General features: G+C 52.9%; 2 protein-coding genes across 4 annotated transcripts; both read left to right on the top strand.

Annotated features, from left to right (window-relative positions):
* Positions 1-234: 234 nt before the first annotated feature.
* S1PR5 (sphingosine-1-phosphate receptor 5) lies at positions 235-3,771 on the top strand. The gene is made up of 2 exons (XM_081287332.1): positions 235-957; positions 2,501-3,771. Exon 2 carries the CDS (start codon positions 2,518-2,520, stop codon positions 3,712-3,714), a length of 1,197 nt encoding a protein of 398 aa, XP_081143458.1. The 5' UTR covers positions 235-957; positions 2,501-2,517; the 3' UTR covers positions 3,715-3,771.
* A 4,881-nt stretch (positions 3,772-8,652) lies between these two features.
* KEAP1 (kelch like ECH associated protein 1) lies at positions 8,653-17,213 on the top strand. 3 transcript variants are annotated; one of them, XM_081285817.1, is made up of 6 exons: positions 8,654-8,805; positions 10,398-11,083; positions 13,719-14,416; positions 15,662-15,867; positions 16,123-16,299; positions 16,528-17,213. In XM_081285817.1, exons 2-6 carry the CDS (start codon positions 10,445-10,447, stop codon positions 16,692-16,694), a joined length of 1,887 nt encoding a protein of 628 aa, XP_081141943.1. In that variant the 5' UTR covers positions 8,654-8,805; positions 10,398-10,444; the 3' UTR covers positions 16,695-17,213. The 3 variants fall into 3 exon arrangements, with proteins under 3 accessions (XP_081141945.1, XP_081141943.1, XP_081141944.1); XM_081285818.1 differs by having other exon boundaries at positions 8,655-8,805; positions 13,731-14,416; XM_081285819.1 differs by lacking the exon at positions 16,123-16,299 and having other exon boundaries at positions 8,653-8,805.
* The last annotated feature ends 402 nt before the right edge of the window (positions 17,214-17,615 follow it).

The following is a 17,615-nucleotide window of genomic DNA, read 5'->3' as shown; positions in this document are numbered from 1 at the left end:
GCGTGGGAGAGCGACACAGAGATGGGGAGAGGGAGAACAGAGACTTTGAGAGAATCGAGGAGAGACACAGAGGAAGTGAAGGAAACATTCATTCATTCACACTCCTCAGTGGGTACTTACTGGCTGTCTCTACAGTACCGATGACAGTACCAACCCTGCTCCCATGGAGGCCACTGGCTGACAGTACAGTGGGGACAGAGCCCAGAACAGTACAGTGGGGACAGAGCCCAGATTTATAAGTAAATCACCTCTTCAGGAGCGACAAGAATGTGTGCGGGGAATGCAGGAACCAGGAGGCTAGACGATTCACACCCTCCTTATTCCGGGACCGGGAAGTTCCCATTTGAATCCTGCCTGTGTCAGCCCCTCCCCCATTCTCCCCGAGCGGGGAGTTGGAGGGAAATGGGGAGGGGCCTCTGCTTGGGAGCAGTAGGGACTTATCCGCAACAGCAAGAGGACACAAGCTCGAGGACCTCCGCCCCTGCTCAAGACCCCTGCTAATCTGCGCTGCCTGGTCCTCCGTTAACGATCGGTCCTAGGGGCGCAACCCAGGAGGGTGTGGAAAGTGAGGAGTGGCGGTGCTGAGGCTCTAGAGGATCTCTTTGATGGGAGTGGGTTAAAGCTCTTTAGGTTGGGGCCGCCCGCGCTGAAGAAACCTTCCCTAAGCAGGGCTCCAGGTTCTCTCACCGCGACGGAGCGTCCCTGGGAGCGCAGCCCAGCCCCCGAGCGGGAAGCTGAGGGCTCGCCGGTGCCAGTCGCCGCCGGGGCGCTCTCCGGTGCCGCGGCGGGTGGCACAGGCTGGCAGCCACGGGCTGAGTGCCCAGGTCCCAACGGGAGGGGTAACCGCTTGCGATCACTGTCCCTCCCCGCCTGGGACCCGCCCCCTAGACTGCCAGCCCCAGACCCGCCCCCGAGCTGCACTTTCGGCTGTAGGCAGCACACTACCTGGGCACACTGGTGAGTATCCAGCATTAGACCCTTGAGGGCACCGGGCTCTGCATGCCTTGCCCACTCTGGGGCCTGGAACCGCACAGGGCTCCTTGCTGGGCTTTCCGGATCCTTTTCCCGAGGCTTCTGGGGAGGGAAAGCCGACGACTCCCTGGCGAGGTTCAGGGTCCGAGATGGGACTGGGGGCTTTCGGAAAACCTTGCCCTCTCCCTTTCCTGGACAGACTACTCCAAGTTCCGCTATTTCAGTCCTGGTCAAGGGGTTTGGTGCAGAAGCTAGGCGCCTCTGCGCGCCGTACGGGTCAGACACTGCGTAACCCGCGTCTCTGTGTATTTGGAGCCTCCCCCGCCCCCAGGGAGGCTGAATCAGTGACTCCCCGTGTGTTTGGCGGGTGGCTCCCGGTATGCGACTGAAGCTTTCTGAGATGCACTTATCCCTGGCGGTGTGCAAAAAATTCTGTTCCCCAGCCTTGGATTTCTTGTCTGTTAAGTAGGAGCCGCGAGACTGTGAAACCATTTCTGTGTGACTGTTTTGTGTTTTTTTCCCCTTATATTTAATTTTTATTTTTATGTGTTGCTGAGGATCGAACTCAGGGCCTCACTTGTGGTAGGTGCCCGCTCTACCGCTGAGCCACAATCCCAGCCCATCTCCGTGACTGTGTTTATGTGAGAGTCAGAAAACCTCTGCACCAGCGTCCATGTGAATTATTTCTTTTGAGCCTCAGTTTCCTCATCTGGAAATTGGGACTTAGTATAGAATTGTCAAAAGGATTAAAGGGCACACTCCTTAGTGCGAAGTATTATTTTGATTTAATGACATGTGGGTCTCTCTGCAAAAGCCTGTCTATGCTAAGGATTCTGACCACTGCCCTTGAGCTCTGCCTCTGACAAATGGGTGGGTAGAATTAGGTTTCTCACTGTCTTTTTTTTTTTTTTTCTCCAGGAAAGAACCTTGTGTGTAGCAGGGCGTGTGGAGTGTGGGGCTCTGAGTTGCAGGCTGGGTGTGGGTGGATGGAGGTTGTGAATTTGTGGCCTGTGCTACAGTGTGAGCCCTGTCTTCATGAGATTGAATTTTGTGTTCTTGCTTATCTCTCTCTGCTTTTGTCACTAGTCCCATGTCTAAATGTATTTTCGCTTTTTTTTCTGTTTGGTGGGGCAAAACTATTTTTGCCCTTGTCTGTGAACGTGTGTGCACACGTACTCCTGTTACTGTGTTTGTGTGTCTCTTTCTGCATGTCTCTTGTGTTTTGGGGTGTTCCTGTCATGATTAAATATGCCTCTGGATATTCCTGCTTGTGTTATTAGTGTTCCTTTTATAGAGAATTGTGCGTCATCCTGTCCCCTCCTGATATTATGCGTATCTTCTCCATAGATACTCCCCTCCCATCTCGAACGCTCTTTGAACCTCTCCTGAGCGAGTGTGAGAGAGTAGTGGGTTGGGGTTAGGGACCCTTTCCCTGGGCCTTCTAGACCTTGTCTGTTCCTACCTTGCTGGCTTTGGGACAGTCCTCAGAGAGAACAGCCCTACTGACACTGCCCTGTCTTCTTCGCAGCCTTGGGGCAGCAGCCCATGGAGTCAGGGCTGCTGCGACCAGCGCCGGTGAGCGAGGTCATTGTCCTGCATTACAATTACACCGGCAAGCTACGCGGAGCGCGCTACCAGCCCGGCGCAGGATTGCGTGCAGACGCTGTGGTGTGCCTGGCGGTATGCGCATTTATCGTGCTGGAGAACTTGGCGGTGTTGTTCGTGCTCGGGCGCCATCCGCGCTTCCATGCGCCCATGTTCCTGCTCCTGGGCAGCCTCACACTGTCTGACATGCTAGCAGGTGCTGCCTACGCCATTAACATCCTACTGTCCGGGCCACTCACGCTTCGATTGTCACCTGCTCTCTGGTTCGCTCGTGAAGGAGGCGTCTTTGTGGCGCTTGCCGCGTCGGTGCTGAGCCTCCTGGCCATTGCACTCGAGCGCCATCTCACCATGGCGCGCCGGGGACCCGCGCCCGCAGCCAGTCGAGGGCGCACACTGGCGATGGCCATCGCAGCTTGGAGCGTGTCGCTGCTCCTCGGGTTACTGCCCGCGCTCGGCTGGAACTGTCTGGGTCGCCTGGAGGCTTGCTCCACTGTCCTGCCGCTCTACGCCAAGGCCTACGTGCTCTTCTGCGTCCTCGCCTTCGTGGGCATCCTGGCGGCCATCTGTGCACTCTATACGCGCATCTACTGCCAGGTACGAGCCAATGCGCGGCGACTGCGAGCACGACCAGGGGCTAGCAAAGGCACCTCCACCCGCTCGCGCCGCACACCACGATCCCTGGCGCTGCTGCGCACACTCAGCGTGGTACTCCTGGCCTTCGTGGTGTGTTGGGGCCCTCTCTTTCTGCTGCTGTTACTAGACGTGGCATGCCCCGCCCGCGCCTGTCCTGTGCTCCTGCAGGCCGACCCCTTCCTGGGCCTGGCCATGGCCAACTCGCTTCTGAACCCCATCATCTACACCCTCACCAACCGTGACCTGCGTCATGCGCTCCTGCGCCTTGTCTGCTGCGGCCGCCGTCCCTGCAGCCGAGGCCCGAGCAGTGTCCAGTTATCTGAAAGCGCTCCTGGGGCTTCAGGCGGCCTTCGCCGCTGTCTACCCCAGGACTTGGACCCCAGCTCCAGCCGCTCTGAGCGCTCATCGCCCCAGAGAGATGGACTGGACTCCAGCGGCTCCACCGGCAGCCCCAATGTGCCCACAGCTCCTCGGACCCTGGTACCCGAACCGGTAGCAGATTGACGCCGTCAATCTGTCATTGACTTTCCCAAGAGTTCTTTTTCAGACTTTTTTTTTTTTTTTAAAGAGAGAGTGAGAGAGGAGAAAGAGAGAGAGAGAGAGAGAGAGAGAGAGAGAGAGAGAGAGAGAGAGAATTTTTATTTTTATTTTTTATTTTTTAGTTCTTGGCAGACACAACATCTTTGTTGGTATGTGGTACTGAGGATCGAACCCGGGCCGCACGCATGCCAGGCGAGCGCACTACCGCTTGAGCCATATCCCCAGCCCCAGACTTTTTCTTTTTTAAAAGAGAAATTTGTAGGAGACACAGCCAAAGACGGTGGAGACAGAAGAGACAAAGGGAAAATATAAACTCCCCAAAAAGAACAGACAAAAATTTTCCACCCTTGTGGAATTGACGTTCTGGTAGGGGAACGGACAACACAGTGATGTAATAATAATGGAGATAATTCCAGTGACCTTACAGGGACGGTATGAAACAGTGTAGAGGTGATGACACATAATGTGAGCTGAGATGTCATTGTCCTGGGGAACACCTGAAGGAAGAGTATTTCAGGATGAGAAAACAGCAAGTGCAAAGATCCCGAGGTTGGAATGTGCCCATGTATTCTATGAAAAGCTAGGATCTCCATGTGGGCAGAGCAGCAGATAGAGGGAGAGAATGGGAGGAAACAAGAACAGGAAGTGACTGGGCAGAATGTAGAAGACCCTGTGGATCCTGGAATTTTGCTCTAAAGGAAGTTAGAGTCAGGAGGGGTTCTATGCAAAGAAAGGACTGGCTCTGATTCAGGTGTTCACAGGCACCTTATGGCCAGTGTGGAGGGCAAAGGTGGAAGGCAGAAACAGGCGAAGGGACAGCACTGACCCATAGGAGTAATGAGGGAGACCCCCACTATGCTCACACATGGTGAATTCTAGATAGATTTTGGAGGTAGCAGACAGAATTCCTGAAAAATTGGGTGTGAGAAAGAGGGAAAGAAAGCTGTCAGGAGCAATGCCAAGAGCAGGGCATCCCAAAATTTGATTCTGGGAGACTCAGCCAAATCCTGACAACAAAATTTCTTTGAGTGTAGTGTCAGATAATTCATTAAAAATAAAATTGCAATAAAATGAGTGATTACAGTTTATAATGCTTGGCTAGTCCCCTCCACTGTGCTATGCCCGGGAATCACTTATTTTTTCACCCTATTGTAACCTTGTAAACTAGTTGTCCTTTTCCCCATTTTACAGATAAAGAAACTCCAAGCAGTGAGCACCTCTCCCCAGTGTCCTGACCAGATTATTAGCCCAGGCTGTCTGGCCCCCAGGCGGGAGGAGGCCAACCCCATTATCTGGCCCCTGGATGGGTCTGGCAAGACCAGGCCAATGCGCCCCCGCCCTAGGGTCGACATTCTTGCTTGGGGGAGATACAGGGCCCCGTTTGTGTCCATAAAAGGCTGTAGGCGCTCTGACCCTGGCCCCGGCTAGTCCCCAGGCACATTCCTGACCGCTGCATTGAGGGGGTTGGCCCCGGGGCGGAGAGGGGGCGTCTGGCTTGGAGTTTAGATTCACGTGCGCCATCTTCCGGGAGGCCTTGGTATTGCAGGCAGCCACAGAGACCCGTGATGTAGGGGTCGCTGACTGTCTTGAGGAGCATTTCTTTTTCCTTTTTTCTTTTCTTTTTTTTAAAGAGAGAGAGAGAATCTTTAATTTAATATTCGTTTTTTAGTTTTTGGCGGACACAACATCTTTGTATGTGGTGCTGAGGATCAAACCCGGGCCGCTCGCATGCCCGGCGAGCGCGCTACAGCTTGAGCCACATCCCCAGCCCTTGAGGAGCATTTCTGCCAGCCCTGCTCAGGCTGCTTCTTCAGGCCATATGCGTGTACAACTAACATGTTTCCTGGAACACGAGTATACCCCAAACCGAGGTCACAGTCCTAGGTCTCTCCCAGAACTCCTACCCGTAGGCTTCTCTAATCTTCAAGGAGAATCCAAGACCTCCTTGGACACCCCACCCTGGTTCCCTTTGTTGGTGGTATGATGATAGGGGATTTATAAATTAAAAAACAACCCCCCCAAAAAAAATACATTAGAAAAGCACTCAGCTCCCCTTCCGGGTTACCATCACTGTTGATCACTGTTGGGATTCCTGGGGAAATTTCAGACCTAGTCTGTGGATAAAAGAACTGAAATGCAAACATCTCTCTTCTCTCTCTTACACCAATTTATCACTCTTCAGTGCCGCCGTCTGGCTGTGCACAAATAACCGAGCTGCCACAAAGCCTTGTAGATTCAAACAGCAACTCTTTATTCCCCAACTCTCACCGGCACTGCACACACCACTCAGGAACACACTCCCTCCACCAGGCTCCATCCAGTCTCTCCGAACTCCCCCCACCCCCCCTCCCCCGCAGAACTGCCTGGGAACTCCAAAGTAGCGAGAGCCTAGGCAGCAAGAGCCGCCCTATTGCCCTACAGTAAAGGTCAAATATACAATTCAATCAATCCAGCATCACAGCAAAATTATATATAGCTTAATTCAAATCATCATCTCAATGGTTCTCTGGCAGTCACCTTTCAACCATTCCCTCTGGCAAATGTCAGGCGTCATTCTGACTGGGCTGTGGCTCTCAACACTTCTACATCTTGCTTTGTTCACTTAATAGCATGTCTTGGAAACATCATTTAACTATTTATTTTGAGACCAGTTCTTGATATGTTGCCCAGGCTAGCCCTGAACTGCTGGGATCAAGCAACCTTCCCACCTTAGCCTCCCCAGTGCTGGAGCTACAGGCTCTCATTGCTGCACCCCATGATCCACACATGTGGATCTTGCTGTTTTAGTCTGCTTGAACTGCCATAGCAAACACATAACAAATCCATAACAAACTGGATGGCTTAAATAACACATATTTATTTCTCTCAGTTCTGGAAGTTAGGAAGTTCAAGATCAGGGTGCTAGCATGGTTGAGTTCTGGTGAGAGCTCTCTTGGTTTGCAAATCAGTACATCCTCACCACATCTTCACATGGCAGAGACAGCAAGATCTCTCTCTGCAAGATCTGTTCTTAGAAGGGCACCCATCCACCAAACACAGTGGCACAGGGCTGTAATCCCAGAAAGATCATAAATCTGAGGCCAGCCTGAGCAACTTAGCAAGAACTTGTCTTCAACCCCCTTCCCCCAACAACAACAACAATAACTAAAAGGCAATAATCTAATCCCATCATGAGGGTGTCCCATCTTCATGACCTCATCAAAACCAAATTACCTTTCAAAAGCCCTATCTCAAAGTATCAAAATATCATTCCACTGGGTTAACACATGAATGGGCAGAGAGTGTGTAATTCAGTCCATGATACTTGGGTCTTTTCTTACATTTCCTTAAATAGGGATAAATGTCCATATAGTAAATGTTTTACTTCTTTTAAATGGCTGTGTACTAAGACTCAGCATGGATGTGTCATCTTCTATTAAGTCATTGTTCTGAAGGTACATAGAGGTTGAGTTCAATCCTGATACATTATACTGAAAATGTTTGTGCACATACAGTACTGGTAGACAAATGTCTACCGCTGGTTCACAGGGCTGTAGGTTTGATTTTTGAGTGATAACAAGATGTCCTGGTGGATGTGCCAGGAGCCTGCAGGTTCCAACTCCTGCCACTCGGCGCATCCGCTAGGTCTCCCCCTCTGTATATGTCAGGAACTGCAGCTTCACACAAGGAGTGTGCGATGGGGTGTGCAGGAGGTGGGACTCCACCCTAACCCCTGGGTAGTTTAGAGGTAGTCTCCGGGAGTACAGACAAATTGTGAGTCCACCAGATTCCCCCAGATGCTCCAGGAATACTTTTTTTTAAAATTTAAATCAGCATCTCTTATTCCATCTAACGTTTCCTTTTATTATTCTCTTCGTTTACATGATCTCTTTTAAGATAAATTCAAGTACTTTTATTACAAGTTAACTTTATAAGGATGGCCAATTGGCTCAGGGTAGCCCCATAAACGGCTACCATAATCCAGAATCTCTCACCATAAAAATATCAACCGTTCATATTTATTGGGCCTTAGCATTCTCACTTAGCCGATAGGTGCTATTATTAGTATCCTTTTATTAGGGAAGAAACTGAAGCACAGAGAGGTTAAGGAACGGGCGAAAGGCACCGAGCTGTGGAGAGGCAGATCTAGGGTAGACGACAAAAACCCAACAAGGTAGATAATTCTAGGTGGATCATGAGGCTCCCGGACTCAGGCCTGGGCTGTGTGGAGTACAAAGGAGAAGAGCAGGTGGTGGAGTTGCCCTGGGACGAATCTGGACGGATGGAAAGGACAACACGAAGTGGGCATAAGCCAGGCCAGCTTAGCTCGATGCCCGGCTCCTGGAGGACCGGCACCTGCGGGGAAGGCGGGGAATCGCCTCTTCTACCCCGCCGCGCCCTTTCCGCCCTCTCCCCGCCTCCTTCCCGCGCTTCGGGTGGATACCCCCCACCCGACGGCCACTGTGGAGTGGTTCCAGGACCTGGGTCCTGGAACCGAGGTCCCCCGACAGTTGGTCCCACACTGAGAAGTTAAGCTGGAGTCGCCACCGACCAGGCCTCGGACCCTCGGGTTTCCCGGAAACGCTGCGTGTGGGTGGCACCACTGTGCCCAGAGCCTCCGCCTGGCCTTGGGCATCCCTATTCCGAGGACATCTACGGAGGCGACACCGGGGGTAAGGTGGGCGAGCTGGCGGGGGCGGCGGAGAGGGGTGTCCACGGAGAGGGTAGGGCGCACCGGGCCTCGAACCCGGGGCTCTGACTCCAGGCACGCGGGTGGGTGCCAGTCTCTCCGAGGTCTCCCGCCCCGCCGCGTCGCAATGGCGGGCGCTGTGGTCGCAGCTCTGGGGCCGCGTAGCTTGGCGACAGCGGGCGGGGCGGGGGAGTGGGGAGAGGCCCCCTCCTGTCCCCGCCGCCCGAGGCCCGGGGCCGTGGGGGACTTTTATTGTGAAACGGCGTGCGCCCGGCTCTGCTTAGTCATGGTGACCTGCGCGCGCTCCGCGCCTCCCCCCGGCGCGCAGCGATGGAGGCGCTTGGGCCCGGGCGGCGGAGGCGGAGCCCGAGCGCGGCCATGGCGGGGTGAGTGAGGCGGCCTGGGCTCCGGCTGCGGCCACCGTGGGCGGCACACGCCCCTGCGGTCGTGCTGGGGAGTCGGGGAACCCAGCGCCGCGGCCACGGGCGCCCCCGAGTTCGCGCGGCCCCGCGCAGGGCCAGGAGGGCGCGGCCCGGATCTGATCGTTTTGTTGGACGGCGAGACTCGCGGGGTGGCCAGGGAGCCACTGAAACCCCGCGAGAGGCTCAGGGGGCGCCGCCTGGACGGAGGCCTGGGGACCCCGCGGCGTTAGGGGGCTGGATCTGCGCTTTGGGGTTGGCAGCCCTAGAGGCTGCGGCGGGGTCACTTCCTCCCGTCTCCAGGCCTTGGTGGCTGGGCTCAGGCGGGACATGCGCAATCCCCCACTTGTCGCTTAGTTGAGGAAAGTGTCCAGCGCCCAGGGGTCACCGTTGACCGATTGGCCAAAGGTTGAGAGGCAAGCCCGGGCCCTTGGCACGGGAAAGGAGGCCGAGAGGCACCCTGGGCCCTGTGGATGAGGGCGCTCTGGCAGACACAGTGGAGTGGGCAGCCGGCCAGCCACCCGCTTACAGGCTCCAGAGCAGTGCCAGGCCCGGGGCGGGACGCACAGAACCGCGTCGGGGGTGGGAGGACAATGCTGACCTACGCGGGTCTCCCTGCCTCTGAACCGCTGGGACTGGGGCAGAGGGACCGTCCGTCCTCGACAAACCAGCAAAGAAAAGCATTTCATTTCCTGACACGTGCTGTAATGGAAATAAAACAGGGAGGAGGTGACTGTGGGCTGAGCCCCAGAAAGATGAGATCCAGAACCCAGGAAACCTCTTGCAGATTCTACCCCTCCCTAACCCCCTTTCAAAACATAACTCTTTCCCTGGCTCTAGTCTTGAGGCATCTCCACGAATCCCTCTCTCTCCTACACCGGTCCTTGATTCTCCAGGCTGTCTCTTATCTGCCCCTGGGCCTTTGCATTGGCTTTCTTCTGCCTGGAACTTCTCCCTCCTCTTTCTATGTGCATTCTTGTCTCAGCTCCAGCCTCATCTTCTCAGGCCTGATTCATGGACAGAGTCACATAGTCACAGTGCTGTTGTAATTTTCTTCCCGACCCTGATTTCTGCTCAGAACTTGCTTGTTTTCTTTATGGTCCTTCCCTCCCTAAATGTCAACTCCATGAAGGTCGGGTTCTTGTCTGTCTTGCTCAGTGCTGTGTCCTCAGTGCTCAGAACAGTGCCTGGCACATAGTTGGTGCTCCATAAATGTTGGAGAGGTGAATGAAAGAATGATCTTGACCTGTTCCAGGCGGGGGAGGGCCACCAGCTGGCTGCAGAGTGGCTAAAGGGAAGCCGTGGGTAAGGACAGGCTGTATAGGGTCTTGCGGGCCATTGAGGAGTTTGGTTTTACTCTTTAGGGCACAGGAAGTGTAGAGGATTCCGAGTGGGGGAAGGACATCTAATCTGTTTTTAGAGGGGCCTTTGGGCCCTGAGGTTGGAGGAAGTTAGAGTACAAATGGACCCTGCTTCACCCAGTTTACTTGGCTAGGAGGCCCGGCAGGTGCTGGCCCAGCCCGACCTTGCCCCCAGCTGCTGTACTCTCCCTCCTCCAGGCCCCTGACTGCCAGCGGTGGTATTGCCCCTTGTCACCTGGAACCCCATGCAGCCAGAACCTGGGCCTAGCAGGGCTGGGGCCTGCAGCCGATTCCTGCCCCTGTGTTCACAGTGCCCCAAGGGGGCAGGGGACGCGGTGATGTACGCTTCCACTGAGTGCAAGGCTGAGGTGACACCCTCCCAGCATGGCAACCGCACCTTCAGCTACACGCTGGAGGATCACACCAAACAGGCCTTCGGCATCATGAATGAACTGCGGCTCAGCCAGCAGCTCTGCGACGTCACGCTGCAAGTCAAGTACAAGGACATCCCGGCTGCCCAGTTCATGGCCCACAAGGTGGTGCTGGCCTCATCTAGCCCTGTCTTCAAGGCCATGTTCACTAACGGGCTTCGAGAGCAGGGCATGGAGGTGGTGTCCATCGAGGGCATCCACCCCCAGGTCATGGAGCGGCTCATCGAGTTCGCCTACACAGCTTCCATCTCCATGGGTGAGAAGTGTGTGCTCCACGTCATGAATGGCGCCGTCATGTACCAGATCGACAGTGTGGTCCGCGCCTGCAGCGACTTCCTGGTGCAGCAGCTGGACCCCAGCAATGCCATTGGCATTGCCAACTTTGCCGAGCAGATTGGCTGTGCTGAACTGCATCAGCGGGCCCGGGAGTACATCTACATGCACTTTGGGGAGGTGAGCACAGAGTGGGCTGCGGGACAGTTGTCAGGAGACCAGGATGGATGGGTGGTCCTCACCATCTCCCTTTGAAATGGGAAGGGTCAGACTTTGCGGTACTTCCTGGCAATGTTCAAGTTCCTCCTGTAGTGGTTGGGACCAACTGAGATCTGGAGCAAAACTAGCTTCTGAGTTTTTTTCTTTTTGGTACCGGGAATTGAACTCAGGAGCACTAACCACTGAACCACATCCCTAGCCCTTTTTTTGTATTTTATATAGAGACGGGGTCTCCCTGAGTTGCTTAGGGCCTCATTAAGTTGCCCAAGCTGGCTTGAACTCTCGTTTCTCCTGCCTCAGTCTCCTGAGCTGATGGGATTTCAGGCATTCATCACCATGTCCAGTGTTTCTGAGCTCTTAATGCACACATCTGGAAAGACCCTGGTGAACAGCTCTGGGAGATACAGTGCATCTTTGTGGGTGTCTACGTTTCCTGATTTCTCTGGGGTCAAAGGTGGGGACAGAGGGTGGTGACTATGACAAGAGCCTATCCCCAGAGTGGGCTGAGCAGGCAGTCAGCAAATATTTATTGAAAACCCATGACAGGTGGCAGACTGCAGGTTTGACCCTTAGCTGTATTTTCTGGGTCCACGCAATGTTGTCGCTACAATTTTTGGTTTCATTTTCATTTTTTTAGTGCAGGAAGTTGTCAAGAAAAAATAATAGGAGAGTTCTCTTTAAAAAAAAATCACAAGCATGAGCCCTGATTCTTGGGTAGCAGTAATTAGAGAGATTTTACCCAGGAGACAATAATACATATTGAGCATCTGTAGTGTGAAAATCCCAAGCCCAATATGCTTAAAATCTAAAATCTTTTGAGCACTGACACCACCAGTGGAAAATTCCACACCTGACCTCATTCAATGGTTCACAGAACACAGGTGTACTAAACATAGTATGCAAAAGCCCTTCGGGCCATGTATATGAGGTGTAAGTATTTTATTATTTTTCTTAATTGTTTTTGCAGTGTTAGGGACCAAATCTAGGGCTCATGCATGACCTGAACTACTATATCCCCAGCCTTTTTTTTTTTTTTCTGCAGTGAGGGAAGGGTTGAACCCAGGGGTGCTTTACCACTGAGCTGCATCCCCAGTCTTTTTATTTTGAGACAAGGTCTCACTAAATTGTTGAGGGTCTCCCTAAGTTGCTGAGACTGTCTTGAAACTTGTGATCCTCCTGCCTCAGCCTCGTGAGTTGCTGGTATTACAAGTGTGTGCCACCACACCCGGCTGCAGCTCTTTTAATTTTTTTTTTTTTTTTTTTTTTTTTTTTTTTGAGACAGGGTTTCACTAAATTTCCCAGATTGGTTTTGAATTTTCCATTCTCCTGCCTCAGCTTCTGGAGTCACTGCAATTACAGGCATGAGCCACCATGCCTGGTGCTAAGCACAAGGAGTATTTATTGAACACTTACTTGCTGGGGGCTGGCCTCTGTTCTAGGTGACTTACATCCTTTAAATTATTGAGTCATCTTCTGAGGAAATACCCACCTTCTGTGCCCCAGGCTCTAAACCTTAAGAAGTCCTGTATTTTGAGGTGCTACCTGGAAGTTTTTGAGTTCCTCCTCCAGTAGTTGGAACTAATTGGGTAGATGCTACCCTGGTCCCTGTTTCTCTCCTTCGGGGTGAATGTTCTCCACTTCTATATGACTTGGGGTTGACCAGATTCCTTGAGGAGCTCCTGCCTTAGTCCTAGGGCTCATGGTTTCTGTGATGATGGGTCTGGCAAGTAGGTCCCTCCACTAGCTTGTCCCACGTTTCCTTTTTGGGACTACATGGGTTTGGGATGCCTGAACCAAAATTGTTTATACAGACAGGTTCCTGACAGGAGATATTTGTCTGGGCCCACCCTCCCTGTGTCCCCTCGGAGTGGCCTTGCTATGATGTGCCTGTTAATACAACCTCCATTCTGCAATAGAGGAAAATCAAGGCCTTGGGCATTCATAGGTTTTCCCAAGATGGCATAGAAAGTGGTAGGGTTGGCATTGCAGCTCAGGCTGACTACTTCAGAATCTTTATACATTTTTTTTTCCTAGACTATTACTATTGCTTTTTTTTTTTCTTTTCGTTTTTTAGTCAGTCTGCCCTTTTGAAAAAATGCAGTTTTATTTTTTTTAAAAAAAGCATATGTTTTTATAGTTCAGAAACCAAGTGATACAAAAAGGTATACAGTATGTTGTGTCTTTGCCTATTTGTCTTTTTGCCACATAGTATTAAGTTGCTTATTCATTTCACTCATCTGAAGTTTATCTCTGGTAGGTAGAGTGCTTTCTTAGATAGCCCTCCGTTCCATCCCCAGCACCAGGGTGTGGGAGGTGGGGAGGTGCAAAGCAGTTTGGTCTTTGCCCATTTACCAGAATGTGTACTTCAAGCCTGGCACATAGTATTAATTCATTTAATTCTCACAATTTATGAGGTTTCTGCTATTTGAATATCCATTTTACAGATGAAAACCAGTCTGTCAAAGGGACATTGAATAACTTGTTTAAGTTCATTGAGTACCTTGTTAATGGTAGTACAGCTAGTGCTTGGAGAAGGACTCGTGGGGGGGGGCGGGGGGGGGAAAGGATACACGTGGGAATCAGCCTGTCACACTAGCGCCCTCTGCAGGTGGCCAAGCAAGAGGAGTTCTTCAACCTGTCCCACTGCCAGCTGGTGACTCTCATCAGCCGGGATGATCTGAACGTGCGCTGCGAGTCCGAGGTCTTCCATGCCTGCATCAACTGGGTCAAATACGACTGTGAGCAGCGCCGCTTCTACGTGCAGGCGCTGCTGCGCGCGGTGCGCTGTCACTCGCTCACACCCCACTTTCTGCAAATGCAGTTGCAGAAGTGCGAGATCCTGCAGTCGGACTCGCGCTGTAAGGACTACCTGGTCAAGATCTTCCAGGAGCTCACGCTGCACAAACCCACGCAGGTGATGCCCTGCCGGGCGCCCAAGGTCGGCAGGCTCATCTACACAGCCGGCGGCTACTTCCGACAATCCCTCAGCTACCTGGAGGCCTACAACCCCAGCGACGGCACTTGGCTGAGGCTGGCCGACCTGCAGGTTCCACGGAGTGGCCTGGCGGGTTGTGTAGTGGGTGGGTTGCTGTACGCCGTGGGCGGCCGAAACAATTCTCCCGATGGCAACACCGACTCGAACGCTCTGGACTGCTACAATCCCATGACCAACCAGTGGTCGCCCTGTGCCCCCATGAGCGTGCCTCGCAACCGCATCGGGGTTGGGGTCATCGACGGGCACATCTATGCAGTCGGAGGCTCCCACGGCTGCATTCACCACAACAGTGTGGAGAGGTAAGTGACAGGGTCTGGAGGTGGGGACTCCCAGGGTCCCATTCCTAATGGTCCCATTGGGATCCAGGGATTCTGATGTGTGCCCCTACTCTTTTCCCTTGTCTTGGGGATGTAGAAGCCAAGCTGGCTGGAGATTTATAGCCAGTGACCTTGGTCATTGTGTATAGGTACCAGGGATTGACTCCAGGATCACTTTACCACCTAGCTCCATCCCCAGACCTGCTGACTGGAACTGCTGACTGGATTGTCACAAACCCATATGGCTCCTTTGATAGACTGGGAAAAAATCCCATCACTTTGAAATTGTTGTAATATGCTAATTATGTTGAAACATAACACCTGGCCGGGCCTGTAGCCGTGGTAGAGCCCTTGCTCTGCCTGTGTAAGGCCTTGGCTTCTGCCCCAGCACCCAGTGAAAAACAAACAGATGCCCTGCTGACTGAGGGTACCAGGATTCTGGAGTTGGTGGGTTTGGAGCCAGACTGAAAAATGAGAATTTTTAAATAGTGCCCCAGAGCCTTCTAATGTATGTGGTCTGCGAATAGGATGGGATGATGCGTCACCCTCTGCAGGCTACTTTCAAGAAAGAGAGGGACACTATTAATAACCAGCAACACAGGTATGAACTCAAAGTGCCATGCCAGCCAGACATGTGGTCACCCCATCTCTGATCATCACACTTTGAGGAAAACCACCCCGGAGTATTCTAGTTGTTAGGATTGGGGTTCTGGAATTGAACACCAGCTCTGCCGCTCTTCGGCGACCCTGGACATGCCATCTCACTGTTCCAAACTGACATCTCATCATCTGTGAATGAGGGACAGTAATGGGGCCACCTGTTCATCAGGCTGGTGGGGATGTGGTGAAGTCACATTTTTCCTTTGGGGAAATGGAGCTGCTGATCTGCCCTGGAGAATGGTTTTGAGGACTAAAGAGGTCAGACTTATAAAGAGCTAGAAGAGTGTGGGGTCCACGGGTCCCAGTGTCACCCACATTGTAACCTGAGCAACTCAGGAAGCTGAGGCAGGAGGATTGCAAGTTCGAGATCAGTCTGGGCTATAGGCAAGACCCGGCCTCAGAATAAGAAATAAAAAGGTCTGGGGATGGAGCTAGGTGGTAAAGTGATCCTGGAGTCAATCCCTGGTACCACAGTGGGGGGGGGGGGGAGTATGGGGCCCATCCTAAGTGTGCCAGGAAGGTCAGCTGTGATTACTGTTGTCACCATCTTTATTATGCCCTTCGCAGGTATGAGCCCGAGCGTGATGAGTGGCACTTGGTGTCCCCAATGCTGACTCGGAGGATTGGGGTGGGCGTAGCTGTTCTCAATCGCCTGCTCTATGCCGTCGGGGGCTTTGATGGGACGAACCGCCTTAATTCAGCCGAGTGTTACTACCCCGAGAGGAACGAGTGGCGAATGATCACCCCCATGAACACCATCCGAAGTGGGGCAGGTGGGCGTGGGCTGTGGGGAGGGAGCATCCAGGAACACCCCCAATTCGGGGTGAAACTCCACCAGGCCTGGGTGAAGCCTCTTCCTGTTTCAACCCTCAAACCTGCCATTCATGTAGAAGAGGTAGAATCTTCCAGACTCCAAACTTCCTGCTCCCAGCTTTGTTTCTGAGGGGTCCCTGGGAGAGAGGGAAGATGGTGGCTGGGCTCCCCAAGGCCAGGCCCCAAAGTGACCCTCCCTGCATGGTGTTGTTTAGGAGTCTGCGTCTTGCACAACCGTATCTATGCCGCTGGGGGCTACGATGGTCAGGACCAGCTTAACAGCGTGGAGCGTTTTGATGTGGAGACAGAAACATGGACTTTTGTAGCCCCCATGAAGCATCGTCGAAGTGCCCTGGGGATTACTGTGCACCAGGGGAGAATCTACGTCCTGGGTGAGGCCCTGGGGACTGGGTAGAAGAGTCCAGACTGCCCCCACCCCCTTGATGCTGGGGATCAAACCCAGGTCTTGAGCTTCACCCCCAACCCGACTCCATTTCTGGGGGACAGGTGGCTGCTTTTGCTGTGATCTGCATAGAAATGCTCTTCGTCTTGCTGCTGCTTTGTGTTTCCTCCCGCTGTCGCTGGCCCAAGTAGTGACTGCCCCTCCACTCTCCCCACAGGAGGCTATGATGGTCACACGTTCCTGGACAGTGTGGAGTGCTACGACCCAGACACAGACACCTGGAGTGAGGTGACTCGAATGACATCGGGCCGGAGCGGGGTGGGCGTAGCTGTCACCATGGAACCCTGCCGCAAACAGATCGACCAGCAGAACTGTACCTGTTGAAGCACTTTTGTTGTTTGGGGGAGAAAAGAAAGCATTGTATTCATACCCAACAACAAAGAGGAGGCTACGGAGTGGATACTCAGCCTCCACGAAAGGAGGCTGGATGCCTCCATATCCAAATGACACCGCTCCAGCAGACCAGAGTGGGAACCCACAAGCCCCTCCCTATAGCCCAGGAGTGTCCATCCAAGACAGACCTCTTGGGAGGGGAGTAGGAAGGGCATGCTCCCAGGTGAGGTCCCACCGCCACTTGGGAGGGACTAGGATACTACCAGCTGCCACCTCCCCTTGGGGTGAAAACAAGTGCCAGATCCGACTGGTTTTTGTTTCCTGCATCTTTGCAGTTGGTTCCCAGAGACCTCTAAGGGGCCAAGTGAGGCCACAGGGGCTGAGGTCCCTCAGGAAGTGTCCCCAGGGATGGGCCTGTACATAAAAGCCACTGGGTTTCTCTGCCCTGGACAGTCATTTTGTTGATAAGTAACCCTGTAACTTTCCAATGAGAATAAAGAACAAACTAACTAGTGTCTTCCACCTGGGCTCTTGCTGAAAGGGCTTCTACCGAAATGTACTTAAAAGTCTTCAATTTAGGGTTTGTATTTGAAACCAGTTTGTAATCTCTACTCACCACATTTTGCCCTTTCTCTCCCAGGTGAGCCACACAATTGTCTCTCAGTTTCAGCTGCTTTGGAAGCCAGTGACCTAACTCTTTGACACATCTCCCAGGATGCCCTGAGGTTTATTTCATACCTTAATGCAGTTCACCTTTTTTTTTTTTTTTTTTGGTGCTAAGGACTGAACCCAAGGATGCTCTACCACTGAGCTACATCCCTAGCCCTTTTTTTCTTTTTTCTTTTTGAAGATAGGGGTTCACTTAAGTTGCCCAGGCTGCCTTGAACTTATAGTCCTCCTGCCTCAGCCTTC

This window comes from Spermophilus citellus (genome assembly GCF_964194105.1).
Source record: "Spermophilus citellus genome assembly, chromosome: 3".
In the NCBI taxonomy this organism is placed as follows: Eukaryota; Metazoa; Chordata; class Mammalia; order Rodentia; family Sciuridae; genus Spermophilus; species Spermophilus citellus.
The sequence above is the reverse complement of the archived record's forward strand: the minus strand, read 5'-3'. Positions and strand labels throughout refer to the sequence as shown.

Excerpts from the sequence above, each read along its gene's own strand:
- S1PR5 (XM_081287332.1), top strand. The coding sequence starts at position 2,518 with ATGGAGTCAGGGCTGCTGCGACCAGCGCCGGTGAGCGAGGTCATTGTC.
- KEAP1 (XM_081285817.1), top strand. The coding sequence starts at position 10,445 with ATGCAGCCAGAACCTGGGCCTAGCAGGGCTGGGGCCTGCAGCCGATTC. Across the intron at positions 11,084-13,718 it reads TCTACATGCACTTTGGGGAG|CGCCCTCTGCAGGTGGCCAA; the intron begins GTGAGCACAGAG and ends CTGTCACACTAG. Across the intron at positions 15,868-16,122 it reads CACCATCCGAAGTGGGGCAG|GAGTCTGCGTCTTGCACAAC; the intron begins GTGGGCGTGGGC and ends GGTGTTGTTTAG.